The sequence below is a fragment of the Sinocyclocheilus grahami genome, unplaced genomic scaffold (genome assembly GCF_001515645.1).
Source record: "Sinocyclocheilus grahami isolate Dianchi unplaced genomic scaffold, SAMN03320097.WGS_v1.1 scaffold2667.1, whole genome shotgun sequence".
In the NCBI taxonomy this organism is placed as follows: Eukaryota; Metazoa; Chordata; class Actinopteri; order Cypriniformes; family Cyprinidae; genus Sinocyclocheilus; species Sinocyclocheilus grahami.
In genome coordinates this window covers 24,370-41,374 of record NW_015507845.1, presented here as the reverse complement: position 1 = coordinate 41,374, position 17,005 = coordinate 24,370, and the positions used below count along the sequence as shown (strand labels likewise).

The 17,005-nt window shown below is 36.9% G+C and overlaps 1 protein-coding gene across 1 annotated transcript; it reads right to left on the bottom strand.

Annotated features, from left to right (window-relative positions):
* Nucleotides 1-326: 326 nt before the first annotated feature.
* LOC107575474 (endophilin-B2-like) lies at nt 327-16,444 on the bottom strand (the record flags this gene model as incomplete). Its single annotated transcript, XM_016261848.1, has 6 exons — nt 16,421-16,444; nt 16,031-16,172; nt 15,110-15,238; nt 1,912-2,045; nt 1,747-1,839; nt 327-338 (listed from the first exon to the last, which is right to left on the bottom strand). Coding segments are annotated over exons 1-6 (534 nt in total), but the record flags the coding sequence as incomplete, so codon positions are not given.
* Between the last annotated feature and the right edge of the window lie 561 nt (nt 16,445-17,005).

Genomic DNA, 17,005 nt, shown 5'->3' with positions numbered 1-17,005 from the left:
AGGGCATAGCAACCGTTATAAATGAGGAATTTGGAAATGTAGATGCCCCCCTACTTTTTGGGAGACATAAAAAAATAAATAAATAAATAAATAAAAATCTCTAAGCTTGTTGCGATGCATTCTGGAAATCTATATTTTAAAGGTTTACTCAGATACAAGTAATTCCATCATATCATTCAAAAGAAGATCTTAGTGGAGTTCATGAAAAATGAGGAACAAATCTGAAAGGCCTTTATTTCATTGTAATTTTTTTTTTAAAGTTAAGGCGGCAAAAAAAAAAGAAAAAAGCATAACGTGCATAAGAGGAAACACACGGTGATACTCACTTCTCCCTCACACTGTGAAGGTTAAAGCAGAAACACACGGTTAGTGCTCGATCAACCGGTGAGAAATCACTCAATATTCACAACCACACACAACAAACACGAGGAAGAGACCCATATCGAGAGATGTCATCAAAGCGTGACAATAAGGAAGAGGAATGAGAGGGTTGAGAATTGAGAACCAGTTATTATTCACAACTAGTTAACTTTTTTAGAATACCAAAATCGAGTAACAGTTTTGAAATGTTTGCATTCTGCAGGACAGAAGATCGTAATCAAATAAAATACACATAAGAAGGGAGTCTTCAAGGCAATCAACTTTCAAGTATTTGATTGTTTTCCAGATTAACAAACTTCTGCAGTGAATGGGTGCCATCAGAATGCGAGTCCAAACAGCTGGTAAAAACATCACAATAATCCACAAGTAATCCACACCACTCCAGTCCATCAGTTAATGTCTTGTGAAACCAAAAGCTGTGTTTGTAAGAAATAAATATATTGAGACGTACAGTATATTGCTTAACAATTGCTTTCTCCCAGTGAAAAAGTCACCTGGTCTGAATCAGGAGAGAAATCTGCTCAGATCAAGCACCGTTTACAAGAGGAAATGGTCTAAAACAAATCTAAACAAATTTGTGGGTGGATTTTGATGCGAGAGGACAACAGCAGACAGACTTTTTCACTCAATGAAGCATTATTATTGATTATTGATTTTAGCCGGAAGCAACAGTTTAGTTAAAACGTTTTGATGGATTTGTTTCTTACAAACACTGAACTTTGGCTGAACTATTGCTTTAAGAAAACTTAAATGCGAACCAAAATCAGAAATGCTAAATCCCTTATGATTCCAATCCCTAGAGAAAAGAGAAGAGAGGGATATAAAGAATTACACTCATATTTTGTAGTTCAAAGGGTTTTCTTTACAATGAAACCATTTTTTTTCATTTCCTCCATTGTATGCGTGTAGGGCAAACATTTGAATTTGAGTATGAAAACTTTAGGCGAAAATACCAAAAAACGCCCAGAGCTTAAGTGGTTTTAACAATTGCTTTCTCCCAGTGAAAAAGTCACCTGGTCTGAATCAGGAGAGAAATCTGCTCAGATCAAGCACCGTTTACAAGAGGAAATGGTCTAAAACAAATCTAAACAAATTTGTGGGTGGATTTTGATGCGAGAGGACAACAGCAGACAGACTTTTTCACTCAATGAAGCATTATTATTGATTATTGATTTTAGCCGGAGCCGACAGTTTAGTTAAAACGTTTTGATGGATTTGTTTCTTACAAACACTGAACTTTGGCTGAACTATTGCTTTAAGAAAACTTAAATGCGAACCAAAATCAGAAATGCTAAATCCCTTATGATTCCAATCCCTAGAGAAAAGAGAAGAGAGGGAGGAGAGAACAGGGGAAATAAATCTTACAGCCGCTTTGGTCTCCGCCGCTTTGGCCTTCTTGAGTCGCGCTTTACAGGCGTCGAGATCCAAGCGCCGATTCTCCAGGAGTCTCCGCTCTCTCTGCGAGGAGGACAATATTTTTCAATATATCAGCATCATGCTCAAATCTGTTAGTACAAGAGTCAAACTCACAGAAATGGTCCTCCAGTCGCCCTCCAGAAAGTTGTGTAGGGGTGTGAGGAAGCTAATGGATGAGGTCTGCAGAAACTCTCTCTCAGCGCCACCCAGTCTCCTCTGACAGTCGCCCACTTTGATTAGAGTGCTTCCTACACGGCCAAAGCACAGATGAGTCACGAGTAAAACCCAGTGTGGGCAGAATTACTTCATTCCCACAAAATCCATTTCATTTCCACAAAATCAATTTAATTTCTAACACAGATAAATTAAGTGCATTAAATAACACATCTTGAAAAGAATTCTGCTGATCTGTAAAAAAAGTTCTATCATCACCTAATTTAATGAAGCAAAGTTCAAAAATATCAATAACACGTTCCAGCACATAGTTTTTCACAAAATAAGGAGGAAATATTATAAATAATATCAAATTATATGTATCAGCTTTAATTCACGTTTCAAAGTAGCAAAAGCAGTCAAATGTCAAAAGTTTTGAATTTTTGAGAGAAAATAAGTATTCAGAATGTATCGTTTAACTTACAATCTCCAAAGGAGTGGCAAAAGTGGATTTAGGAATCAATAAGAATTTAACTAAGGAAGCGTCTTTTTCTGCTGATTAAGGGATAGTTTAAGACTTCTTCAACTAACAAATGGTTGTCGAAAGTAAAAATGCTACAAAATGCAATATATTTTGTGAGAAAGTGCGACATGCTCGAGCAAAACAGGCACTATTTTTGAAATCAGCACCACAAAATTAGTAAGAAACAAGTATTGGATTTCATTCAGCAAATAGGATGCAGACCAATGTAACGTTCATATCGGTCTTTAATGGCATTTTACTGCATTGCAATCAATGGGGAAATTTAATGTGGATGTAAAATAAGGATGCAAGCAAATTGTGTCACAGCCGGTTGAGAGGGACATTCACAAATATGTTAGAGCAGCTGTTCGGCCCACCGAATCAATAATTAACACCTCTTTACATGGCAGTCTGTGATTTTAACTGCAAAATTTCACTCAATTGCCTCAAGCGCTTTTCTGTTAGGCTCGACTTCAAAAATCACCATACTTCCTTTATATCAGAATAATTAAGGAAATATCACTATCACAATATCAGCAGCTTCATTTCCGAGAAGGGTCCAAATAGACCAAGAAGGAGCCCAAGAAATGGAGGAAAGTTTAGTCGAACCTTGGCAGGAGCACCCATGTCTATTTGATGTTACATCTGAGCTGTAACACAACAGGGTCGAGAAAGAAAAAAGTTGGAAAACATGCCTATTTTAAGTGCATAAAAGTTTTAAAAATATAAAATGTCATTAAAAATATTATTATTATTAAAGTATTAAAGGGGTCATCGGATGCCCATTTTCCACAAGTTGATATGATTCTTTAGGGTCTTAATGAAATATCTATAATATACTTTGGTTAAAATGTCTTAATGGTAGTGTAAAGCAACACAGTTTTTATCTTGTCAAAAACAGCTCTGTTCATAGCAAGCCGTTTCCTTGCATGTCGCTTTAAATGCTAATGAGCTCTATTCCGAGCCACTCTCTGAGAGACGGTAAACTTTAGCTGCATTCATCGTGAAACTTGCTAACTAGCACATTATTAGGAAAGGCGATTTGCAAAGATTAAAAAAAAAACTTTATACTCACTTCTTCAGTAGGTGAAGCTGGATCACGAATGATTAGTGTGAACACAGACGCATTTAGATAGATCGCATTTAGAAAACAATGGCGGACTGATGACAGCTCACTCAGGGAAGGTCTGTGATAAAACCAAAGACTGACGCCACTGTCAATCAACAATCGTGGGAGGGGCCTGTGCAGAACTACGTCATTCTGCCAAGAATCTGAGATCGGCTTGATATGAGAAAAGGGTTTAAATTTATCTGGGTTTTAAAAAAACCACTGGGTGGATTTTTATCATTATAGGGTGGTTGTGTACACACCCTGCCAACACACATTTATGTTCAAACAACATGTAAAAATTTATTTTACATCCGATGACCCCTTTAAAAGTATTATTATTATTAAAAATGATTACAATCATTATGAAATATTAAGGTATGTTGTAATAAGTAATGAATGTGCCAATGAACAATGAAGATAATTATTTCCTAATCACTTCTCGCATGCTTTTGGTTGTGAAACATAATTTGTGGACCAGACAGAGTTGTCGACGAATCTTCCTATTGTAAAGTCATGCAGCGTGTAACCTCCTGTCGCCGAACCACCGTGCAATGTGAACACAGCAGCAACTGAATGCTACCCCAGATAGTCGTGCAGTGTGAAATTAAAAAAACTCTGAAATTTTTTTTCTTTTTTTTTTTTTTTTTTTTTATCTTTAAAAAATATATATGCTGATTTACAAAAAAGGCCTAATATTATGTAATTTGATAATGCTGATAATGCTAAAACTTTCCATTACGTACAGTTTTTTCCACAAAATAAGAAAGCAAATGCATCATATTTTGTGAGAAAGTGTGACATGCTCGAGCAAAACAGGCACTATTTTTGAAATCAGCACCACAAAATTAGTAAGAAACAAGTATTGGATTTCATTCAGCAAATAGGATGCAGACCAATGTAACGTTCATATCGGTCTTTAATGGCATTTTACTGCATTGCAATCAATGGGGAAATTTAATGTGGATGTAAAATAAGGATGCAAGCAAATTGTGTCACAGCCGGTTGAGAGGGACATTCACAAATATGTTAGAGCAGCTGTTCGGCCCACCGAATCAATAATTAACACCTCTTTACATGGCAGTCTGTGATTTTAACTGCAAAATTTCACTCAATTGCCTCAAGCGCTTTTCTGTTAGGCTCGACTTCAAAAATCACCATACTTCCTTTATATCAGAATAATTAAGGAAATATCACTATCACAATATCAGCAGCTTCATTTCCGAGAAGGGTCCAAATAGACCAAGAAGGAGCCCAAGAAATGGAGGAAAGTTTAGTCGAACCTTGGCAGGAGCACCCATGTCTATTTGATGTTACATCTGAGCTGTAACACAACAGGGTCGAGAAAGAAAAAAGTTGGAAAACATGCCTATTTTAAGTGCATAAAAGTTTTAAAAATATAAAATGTCATTAAAAATATTATTATTATTAAAGTATTAAAGGGGTCATCGGATGCCCATTTTCCACAAGTTGATATGATTCTTTAGGGTCTTAATGAAATATCTATAATATACTTTGGTTAAAATGTCTTAATGGTAGTGTAAAGCAACACAGTTTTTATCTTGTCAAAAACAGCTCTGTTCATAGCAAGCCGTTTCCTTGCATGTCGCTTTAAATGCTAATGAGCTCTATTCCGAGCCACTCTCTGAGAGACGGTAAACTTTAGCTGCATTCATCGTGAAACTTGCTAACTAGCACATTATTAGGAAAGGCGATTTGCAAAGATTAAAAAAAAAACTTTATACTCACTTCTTCAGTAGGTGAAGCTGGATCACGAATGATTAGTGTGAACACAGACGCATTTAGATAGATCGCATTTAGAAAACAATGGCGGACTGATGACAGCTCACTCAGGGAAGGTCTGTGATAAAACCAAAGACTGACGCCACTGTCAATCAACAATCGTGGGAGGGGCCTGTGCAGAACTACGTCATTCTGCCAAGAATCTGAGATCGGCTTGATATGAGAAAAGGGTTTAAATTTATCGGGGTTTTAAAAAACCACTGGGTGGATTTTTATCATTATAGGGTGGTTGTGTACACACCCTGCCTACACACATTTATGTTCAAACAACATGTAAAAATTTATTTTACATCCGATGACCCCTTTAAAAGTATTATTATTATTAAAAATGATTACAATCATTATGAAATATTAAGGTATGTTGTAATAAGTAATGAATGTGCCAATGAACAATGAAGATAATTATTTCCTAATCACTTCTCGCATGCTTTTGGTTGTGAAACATAATTTGTGGACCAGACAGAGTTGTCGACGAATCTTCCTATTGTAAAGTCATGCAGCGTGTAACCTCCTGTCGCCGAACCACCGTGCAATGTGAACACAGCAGCAACTGAATGCTACCCCAGATAGTCGTGCAGTGTGAAAACAACGGTGATCAGATGACTTTGAAAATCGTGCAGTGTGAGCTCTGCATAAGTGTCATTGATTGTGTGACTCTTTGTACAGACAGTCAGATGTTCCTGTTGCTCTCTGGATCATCTCAAATCATGCTGGAGAACATGATTGTGACGAGTGGGGGCGGGGCCGAGAGCCGTGGGAACGGAGCAAGGCCGGTGGAGTAATTGATAATGAGCGACACCTGCACCACTCACCGGTCTCGAGTCTCACGGAGGAGCTCCGTAAGGATAAAAGGGAGGAGTGACGACAGTGTCGGACGAGAGAGAACCAGGCCTGAAGTTTATTTTGTGTTTTGGTTTTGTTTGTGCGCGACAGTCGTCCGCGAGGGGCTGTTGCGCTATTTTGTGTTTGTTTATTTTATTAAAGTTTTGTTTAAACGTTTGCCGGTTCCCGCCTCCTTCTTCCCGATCTACAAACTACGTTACAATGATCATCAGGTTTTGTTCATGGAGCTCCATTAAAGGTAAAGAGAAACACCAAATGAGACATTCTCAAATTGTTATTTGAAAAATTCAAAAGAAAAGCATTTTCAGTAGTGATTTTAGACATTTGGACACCTTTTAAAGTCCCCATGAAATCAAAATTGAATTTTTTGGGCATTTGGTATGAATATGCTAGGCTTAAGATTATCTATAAGCTAGCGTGCTACAAATAGCAAATTATATCAAATATATAATTATTGATATAATAATTCAAAACTTACAGTCTCTCACTTCCGCCAATATGGATCAGCGATTTTGATGACATCACACTGCACTTCATCATCTCATCAAACTTTGTCCAATCAAATGCTCTCTAGAACCCGAAGCGTCCCGCCCCCTGCACTATAAATAGATGCTGAAGCTGCGGCTCAAATTGGTCACAGGATTTGTATTTTCTGTACAGTGAATGGCACGCAGTGCACTATATAGGGGACAGGGAACGATTCAGACAGTGCAAATATGCTTTCCGTTGGGGCGAATGAAGTCTGGTTTCGCGCTGCGTCACGCTAACCGCCGCACCGTGCACGCAGTCGGCTCCGGTCCATAGACACAATACATGGAGCGGATAATATGCACGAGTCGGTGCAGACCATACTTAACGGACCCATTTGAATTCTACACAGAATGCTATATTTTATAGCAATATGAGATTGTGACTGTCAAATGTGGCTTTACCGAGCTCAACGGCTCTGGTGCAAACTGTAACTGTGATATAAACTAAACGCTATTGGCTATTTTAAAAAAGGGGGCGGGGCGGGACATGAAATGACGTCAACACACAGAAGAACGCTGCGTGTTTCAAAGCACTTCAGTAGACCTTTAAATGTATTTATGTGAAAACTACAGCATGCTTTCTTGACACAAGTAACCTAATTAATGGCCAACAACAAATGCAGTCAAAAGTTAATCTACAAACACTCCATACATTAATTTTTAAAAGGTTTTCTATACTTTAGACAGGCTGCATTAGTCCTGTACTTGCAGAGATAAACCATGTATGTCCACTGACTGACACTACAGCCCATCCGAAAAGCATTTGGTCACAGGACGGTAATGAGCCATTTAAAACCACTAAGTGCACTTTAGTTTGAGAACAGACAGTGCACAGTTCTCTCGTCACTCTATGGATCTATTATCTGTGCTTTTCAAGTGGCAACCAAACACTGCAATAAAAGCATTTATCATTCAGGAAATAAATAATAAAATTCAGCACTGGAATTCATATTTATTCACTTATTCATAGATGTTTATTAATATACCAACCCATATTTAATGTAGAGTAACATTTATTTGTATAGCACTTTTTACAATACAAATAGTTTCAAAGCAGCTTTACAAAAAATCAGAAAAAATTACTATAATGTCATGATATCTTCATGCCTTATAGTTGCATTTAGCAGATTAGAGCTTTTCGAAAATATAATAATATAGTTACATTTTACAACGATACAAACAATCAAGCAATTGAGATCTGCTAAATAGTATATATCGCCACACACATTTATGTTCAAACAACATGTAAAAATTTATTTTACATCCGATGACCCCTTTAAAAGTATTATTATTATTAAAAATGATTACAATCATTATGAAATATTAAGGTATGTTGTAATAAGTAATGAATGTGCCAATGAACAATGAAGATAATTATTTCCTAATCACTTCTCGCATGCTTTTGGTTGTGAAACATAATTTGTGGACCAGACAGAGTTGTCGACGAATCTTCCTATTGTAAAGTCATGCAGCGTGTAACCTCCTGTCGCCGAACCACCGTGCAATGTGAACACAGCAGCAACTGAATGCTACCCCAGATAGTCGTGCAGTGTGAAAACAACGGTGATCAGATGACTTTGAAAATCGTGCAGTGTGAGCTCTGCATAAGTGTCATTGATTGTGTGACTCTTTGTACAGACAGTCAGATGTTCCTGTTGCTCTCTGGATCATCTCAAATCATGCTGGAGAACATGATTGTGACGAGTGGGGGCGGGGCCGAGAGCCGTGGGAACGGAGCAAGGCCGGTGGAGTAATTGATAATGAGCGACACCTGCACCACTCACCGGTCTCGAGTCTCACGGAGGAGCTCCGTAAGGATAAAAGGGAGGAGTGACGACAGTGTCGGACGAGAGAGAACCAGGCCTGAAGTTTATTTTGTGTTTTGGTTTTGTTTGTGCGCGACAGTCGTCCGCGAGGGGCTGTTGCGCTATTTTGTGTTTGTTTATTTTATTAAAGTTTTGTTTAAACGTTTGCCGGTTCCCGCCTCCTTCTTCCCGATCTACAAACTACGTTACAATGATCATCAGGTTTTGTTCATGGAGCTCCATTAAAGGTAAAGAGAAACACCAAATGAGACATTCTCAAATTGTTATTTGAAAAATTCAAAAGAAAAGCATTTTCAGTAGTGATTTTAGACATTTGGACACCTTTTAAAGTCCCCATGAAATCAAAATTGAATTTTTTGGGCATTTGGTATGAATATGCTAGGCTTAAGATTATCTATAAGCTAGCGTGCTACAAATAGCAAATTATATCAAATATATAATTATTGATATAATAATTCAAAACTTACAGTCTCTCACTTCCGCCAATATGGATCAGCGATTTTGATGACATCACACTGCACTTCATCATCTCATCAAACTTTGTCCAATCAAATGCTCTCTAGAACCCGAAGCGTCCCGCCCCCTGCACTATAAATAGATGCTGAAGCTGCGGCTCAAATTGGTCACAGGATTTGTATTTTCTGTACAGTGAATGGCACGCAGTGCACTATATAGGGGACAGGGAACGATTCAGACAGTGCAAATATGCTTTCCGTTGGGGCGAATGAAGTCTGGTTTCGCGCTGCGTCACGCTAACCGCCGCACCGTGCACGCAGTCGGCTCCGGTCCATAGACACAATACATGGAGCGGATAATATGCACGAGTCGGTGCAGACCATACTTAACGGACCCATTTGAATTCTACACAGAATGCTATATTTTATAGCAATATGAGATTGTGACTGTCAAATGTGGCTTTACCGAGCTCAACGGCTCTGGTGCAAACTGTAACTGATATAAACTAAACGCTATTGGCTATTTTAAAAAAGGGGGCGGGGCGGGACATGAAATGACGTCAACACACAGAAGAACGCTGCGTGTTTCAAAGCACTTCAGTAGACCTTTAAATGTATTTATGTGAAAACTACAGCATGCTTTCTTGACACAAGTAACCTAATTAATGGCCAACAACAAATGCAGTCAAAAGTTAATCTACAAACACTCCATACATTAATTTTTAAAAGGTTTTCTATACTTTAGACAGGCTGCATTAGTCCTGTACTTGCAGAGATAAACCATGTATGTCCACTGACTGACACTACAGCCCATCCGAAAAGCATTTGGTCACAGGACGGTAATGAGCCATTTAAAACCACTAAGTGCACTTTAGTTTGAGAACAGACAGTGCACAGTTCTCTCTTCACTCTATGGATCTATTATCTGTGCTTTTCAAGTGGCAACCAAACACTGCAATAAAAGCATTTATCATTCAGGAAATAAATAATAAAATTCAGCACTGGAATTCATATTTATTCACTTATTCATAGATGTTTATTAATATACCAACCCATATTTAATGTAGAGTAACATTTATTTGTATAGCACTTTTTACAATACAAATAGTTTCAAAGCAGCTTTACAAAAAATCAGAAAATCTACAAACACTCCATACATTAATTTTTAAAAGGTTTTCTATACTTTAGACAGGCTGCATTAGTCCTGTACTTGCAGAGATAAACCATGTATGTCCACTGACTGACACTACAGCCCATCCGAAAAGCATTTGGTCACAGGACGGTAATGAGCCATTTAAAACCACTAAGTGCACTTTAGTTTGAGAACAGACAGTGCACAGTTCTCTCGTCACTCTATGGATCTATTATCTGTGCTTTTCAAGTGGCAACCAAACACTGCAATAAAAGCATTTATCATTCAGGAAATAAATAATCAAATTCAGCACTGGAATTCATATTTATTCACTTATTCATAGATGTTTATTAATATACCAACCCATATTTAATGTAGAGTAACATTTATTTGTATAGCACTTTTTACAATACAAATTGTTTCAAAGCAGCTTTACAAAAAATCAGAAAAAATTACTATAATGTCATGATATCTTCATGCCTTATAGTTGCATTTAGCAGATTAGAGCTTTTCGAAAATATAATAATATAGTTACATTTTACAACGATACAAACAATCAAGCAATTGAGATCTGCTAAATAGTATATATCGCCCTATCTGAATATACTGTATGTGGATAAAGTTATTATAGTTAACTACAACTAAAACCATAAAAAGAATTCTATTACATGAAATAAAATACACTTTAATTGAAATAAAATAAAACAAAACACCTTAAACTTAATTTATTTCAGCTAGATGCACTAAATTCTTGATGCACTAAAATAACTATAATTTAAAAAATAAATATTAAATTATGTGTGTATATATACATATAATCGACATATTAAAAAAAAAAATACAAAAACCCACAACAAAATTACTAAAACATTTAAATGAACACAGAAAATATAAAAAATGAAAACTAATTTTAAAATATTAATAAAAAACTAAAAGAGTATCTTAATGGTACTAACATAACACACACACACACACATATATATTTTTGCTGTATTGTTGGTTACTGTGTTATTTCGGTTTCAAAAGCCAGCAATAAATAACACTTTAATATCTAAAGTGTGTTCATGTGATTTTATACATTAGTCATGTTGGGAAATGAATAAATGCATAATAATCGTCATAATCGCCAAACCTGTATGAATTTCTTTCTTCTGTGGAACATAAAAGAAGACATTAAAAAAAATGTGTCCATACAGTAGAAATCAAGGGTAACCAAAATGGTTTGGTAACATTCTATAAAATATCTTTTGTGTTTTACAGAAGAAAGTAAGTCATACAGGTTTGGAAAGACATGAGGGTGAGGAAAGGATGACAGCATTTATTAGCAGTAAATGTCCTATGTTCTAGCACAAAATCAATGCTTATACTGTCAAGTGCATTTCTATGTGACAAAAATGCAGCAGGCTATTAGTTTGTTGCATTTGCTGTGAATTCAGTAATATAATCATTATTTGTTTTTGTCCTCTATTTATTTATTTACTTACTCCAATTGAAGGCCCTATAACACAGCAAAACACTCACGCTAGTTTACATTGCAGTTTGCTTACATGCATTTTACCTTGTCGTGGCTGTTTTCAGGCAGAACCTTTAATGTTGTCATATCACACAACTGTATAACACAATTCTGTGTCATTTCTGAATGGATCGAGCGATTTGTGCTGTGTATCTCTTATAAATCGTGGCGGAAGCGCAGCGCTGTGCAGGAGACTGATCCCGCTCTGCTTTAACGCGCGGCTGGCGGATGCACCGGGTAGCGCCGCTTCACACTTTTGGAGTACTTGCTTTTTGCAGTTTCGCGTGGGCTGTAATTTAAAAACCGCGCCTAATATGAGGTCTCCCTCGCTTCGGCGATCGACCCACTGGGAATGTCCCGGTGCTCCCGATGGCCAGTAGCTACATCGCTGGGTATGTTCAAGTAAGCTAGATATTAGGCTTATTTAATATATCATGATGAGTCTCGAGTTCAGTAGCCATGCTTTTATCCAAAGCGGCTTACAAATGAGGACAATGGAAACAATCAAAATCAACAAAAGAGTAAATAAGTATATTTATTTTCTGCACAACTGTATGGTTAATTAAATTTTTATGTTTAAATAATCAATTTTAATTCATTTTTATTTGCATTTAGCAATGTTTTTTCTTCCAAGCTGTGCGCAACTCGATCAAAACTGACCTGAAACTCAAAAACAGGTCAAAGGTCTTGTTTTGATTGCAAAAGGCTCATCACAAATCACTGCTTTGACAAATGTGTTTTCTAGAATGACTTTCTAATTGCTCAGAAAGCATAAAATGCATCCTCTGTCTGGTTTAAAACCCTGAAGCAGAGCTTTAATATCATAGTTTTTGAGAATCAGGTTTATTAATATTGATAAAAATGACTAGAGCACAGTTAGGTCAATTTAATTATCATGTAAGAGGCAAGAAAAAAAGAAAAAAAAATCAATTGGACACCTCTGGTACTTCTACTGAATGTTATAAAGGGAAAATCTCTGTGGAAGAATGCTGGCCAGGAAATGACATCACAGACTGCTGTGACCTCTGACACTATTGATCACTCCGATAGGGAACAGAAAGGAAAATGCATCCAGATTTATTGGTTTGGCTGCTTCCACACAGCCTGCGGGGAAAAACCATCAGAGACTGCAAAATCAATCACACTGAAAAACTTCAACATGACAGTCAGTGCACTTTAATTATTCCCCCACTTAAAGAGCGGAACGCTCGCTAACCTATTGTGTTTTCACATTATATCTACAAAAGAAGCTTTAGAATCACAAACACAGACAGTGGCTTTTAATGTTACTGCAGGGGATTGAATTAGATTAAGAGCATCATTTGAAAACCAAATCAATGGATTTGTCCTCGACCCAGCGGAGTTCAGCTTACAGACAAAATAAATCAAGTGTTTACTCTTGGCAGCCTTTTTCTGCCAAAAATGCACACAGACAATCCAGTGCTGAGATTTGCAAAGAATTTTAAAGTGCTGATAAAAAAAAAATACAAATGAGACGACAAAAACATTGTCAGACATGTTTCTGAGTTTGGATTCTTACCGTACGGGGTTCCTGGTCCAAACTCCTTCGCTGCCTCCAGCATGAACTGGCCTAAGATCTCTCCATTAGTGGGCCGCGGGGGAACCTTCCGGTCAAGCTTTTCATACAGGAACTCTTCGATGCGAGCACCTGGCGCACAAGTGGACATATAAAGCAACATCAAAAACAAATGAACAATAGCAGTCAAGATGTGACACTTTTGACATACTAAAGGAAAAAACACGATGACAATGATTTTTGTGGTGCAAAAACTACATACTTCAGCACTTTGGTCTACTTTGCAGTTTTTTAAAGGACCTTTACTTGGACACATAAATAAATTTGGAAGTCTTTAATTAGAGGACATTTTGTCAGTCCCCAGGATCATTTAAACAGGATCTAAATAGGATCGCTTCAACCTTTTCGAATTTTATGAATGATTATTTTAGGTTCAAGTGTGTGTAAGGATTTGGAAACAAGTTTTGCTGTTCAAAACTAAGCTCAGAATCGACTCGCGATGCATTTGGAAAATCTCAGAATCGATGCAGAATCATTTCTCGATTCGCGAAGCATCGATTTATTTTCCCAGCCCTAATTAATCGTTTGACAGCACTAAATATAATACTTTATTTATAATATATGAAATATATTAATAATATATAATATTGAATGAAATAAAGGGTCATATTTTCTTTTAGCTACATGCTTTTACTGTGGTTTCATTTATAGTGACAGGTGAATTGTGGACCAAATTACAGACCTCTGATAGTAATAACATGATGTGAGAAGTGTTCTCCCATAACATTTACATTTAGACATTTAGCAGATGCTTTTATCCAAAGCGGCTTACAAATGAGGACAATGGAAACAATCAAAATCAACAAAAGAGTAAATAAGTATATTTATTTTCTGCACAACTGTATGGTTAATTAAATTTTTATGTTTAAATAATCAATTTTAATTCATTTTTATTTGCATTTAGCAATGTTTTTTCTTCCAAGCTGTGCGCAACTCGATCAAAACTGACCTGAAACTCAAAAACAGGTCAAAGGTCTTGTTTTGATTGCAAAAGGCTCATCACAAATCACTGCTTTGACAAATGTGTTTTCTAGAATGACTTTCTAATTGCTCAGAAAGCATAAAATGCATCCTCTGTCTGGTTTAAAACCCTGAAGCAGAGCTTTAATATCATAGTTTTTGAGAATCAGGTTTATTAATATTGATAAAAATGACTAGAGCACAGTTAGGTCAATTTAATTATCATGTAAGAGGCAAGAAAAAAAGAAAAAAAAATCAATTGGACACCTCTGGTACTTCTACTGAATGTTATAAAGGGAAAATCTCTGTGGAAGAATGCTGGCCAGGAAATTACATCACAGACTGCTGTGACCTCTGACACTATTGATCACTCCGATAGGGAACAGAAAGGAAAATGCATCCAGATTTATTGGTTTGGCTGCTTCCACACAGCCTGCGGGGAAAAACCATCAGAGACTGCAAAATCAATCACACTGAAAAACTTCAACATGACAGTCAGTGCACTTTAATTATTCCCCCACTTAAAGAGCGGAACGCTCGCTAACCTATTGTGTTTTCACATTATATCTACAAAAGAAGCTTTAGAATCACAAACACAGACAGTGGCTTTTAATGTTACTGCAGGGGATTGAATTAGATTAAGAGCATCATTTGAAAACCAAATCAATGGATTTGTCCTCGACCCAGCGGAGTTCAGCTTACAGACAAAATAAATCAAGTGTTTACTCTTGGCAGCCTTTTTCTGCCAAAAATGCACACAGACAATCCAGTGCTGAGATTTGCAAAGAATTTTAAAGTGCTGATAAAAAAAAAATACAAATGAGACGACAAAAACATTGTCAGACATGTTTCTGAGTTTGGATTCTTACCGTACGGGGTTCCTGGTCCAAACTCCTTCGCTGCCTCCAGCATGAACTGGCCTAAGATCTCTCCATTAGTGGGCCGCGGGGGAACCTTCCGGTCAAGCTTTTCATACAGGAACTCTTCGATGCGAGCACCTGGCGCACAAGTGGACATATAAAGCAACATCAAAAACAAATGAACAATAGCAGTCAAGATGTGACACTTTTGACATACTAAAGGAAAAAACACGATGACAATGATTTTTGTGGTGCAAAAACTACATACTTCAGCACTTTGGTCTACTTTGCAGTTTTTTAAAGGACCTTTACTTGGACACATAAATAAATTTGGAAGTCTTTAATTAGAGGACATTTTGTCAGTCCCCAGGATCATTTAAACAGGATCTAAATAGGATCGCTTCAACCTTTTCGAATTTTATGAATGATTATTTTAGGTTCAAGTGTGTGTAAGGATTTGGAAACAAGTTTTGCTGTTCAAAACTAAGCTCAGAATCGACTCGCGATGCATTTGGAAAATCTCAGAATCGATGCAGAATCATTTCTCGATTCGCGAAGCATCGATTTATTTTCCCAGCCCTAATTAATCGTTTGACGGCACTAAATATAATACTTTATTTATAATATATGAAATATATTAATAATATATAATATTGAATGAATACAAAATACTTAAACAAATAAACAATTATTTGATAAACAAATAATTTCTGACTTACGGCTCCAAGACTTTTCTCCAAAAAACTGAATAATGTCATTATCATCATACACAGTAGTTGATGTTTGATCAAAGCCCTAATCAGATATTTATTCCAGATCATGTTCAAGGTGCCACAGATGAAACACAGTCACAGCAGCAGTCAAAAGTGTCCTGAACTGACTCATAACCCTTATATATCAGGTGTGTCTGAGTCACCAGCACCTGCTCACCAGGGTTTGGCTGAAGCAGAACTTCAGTCTGTCTGTAGATTTTCTCGGTCCAGTTTTTGGTGCAGTCAGCTCTGGACAGCAGATTCTCAAAGTGTGTGTCCAGCTCGGTCTTCTCAGCCTGTCCCAGTTTCTCCTCTGTAAACTGGAGTAAAAGAAGCGAGATCAACAAGAACCTGTCATATTCCTGAGAGGAAACGCATCACAATAATCAGTGCTGGGAAGATTACTTTGGAAATGTAATAGGTTACAGATTACAGTTGTGTAACTATTTCAATTACTTTATTAAAGAAATGTAACTGAATACATTTGACTACGTTTTCAATTATTAATCATTTTCAAATATGTAAACTAGGCAGGGTTAACCTTACAGTAGTTCTCAACACTGATTACTATCAGACTTTCCAAATCCTTCATCACTTGAATTAAGATTATAGTAATTTAATTTTAAAGCACAGCCACCACAAAATCAGACTTTAAAGGGGTCATATGATGCGATTTCAAATTGTTCTTTCTCTTTGGAGTGTTACAAGCTCTTGGTGCATAAAGAAGATCTGTAAAGTTGCAAAGACTAAAGTCTCAAATCCAAAGAGATATTCTTCTTAAAAGTTAAGAGTCAACCACGCCTACCTAAAACGCCTCGTTCTAACACGCCCCTACATGTCTACATCACTGTGTGGAAATATTAGCATAATGCTGCCCAAATGTGCACGCAAAGAAAGGCGGCGTGGTTTCAGGAACAGCAGTAGTGTTGATGCAGCATGTCAGAGAGACGCTGTGTGTTTCAGTGCGTAAGCAAAAGCACTTTATTTGGCCTTCCGGAAGTAGATGCAATTAGAAATCATTGGTTAAGATTTATTTACAACAGAACAGCACAACCCAGATGTTCGAATTTGTGCAACGCATTTTATGGACGACAGTTTTTTGAACCTAGAAGAGTACAAAGCTGGCTGTGCACAAAGGCTATTTCTAAAAATA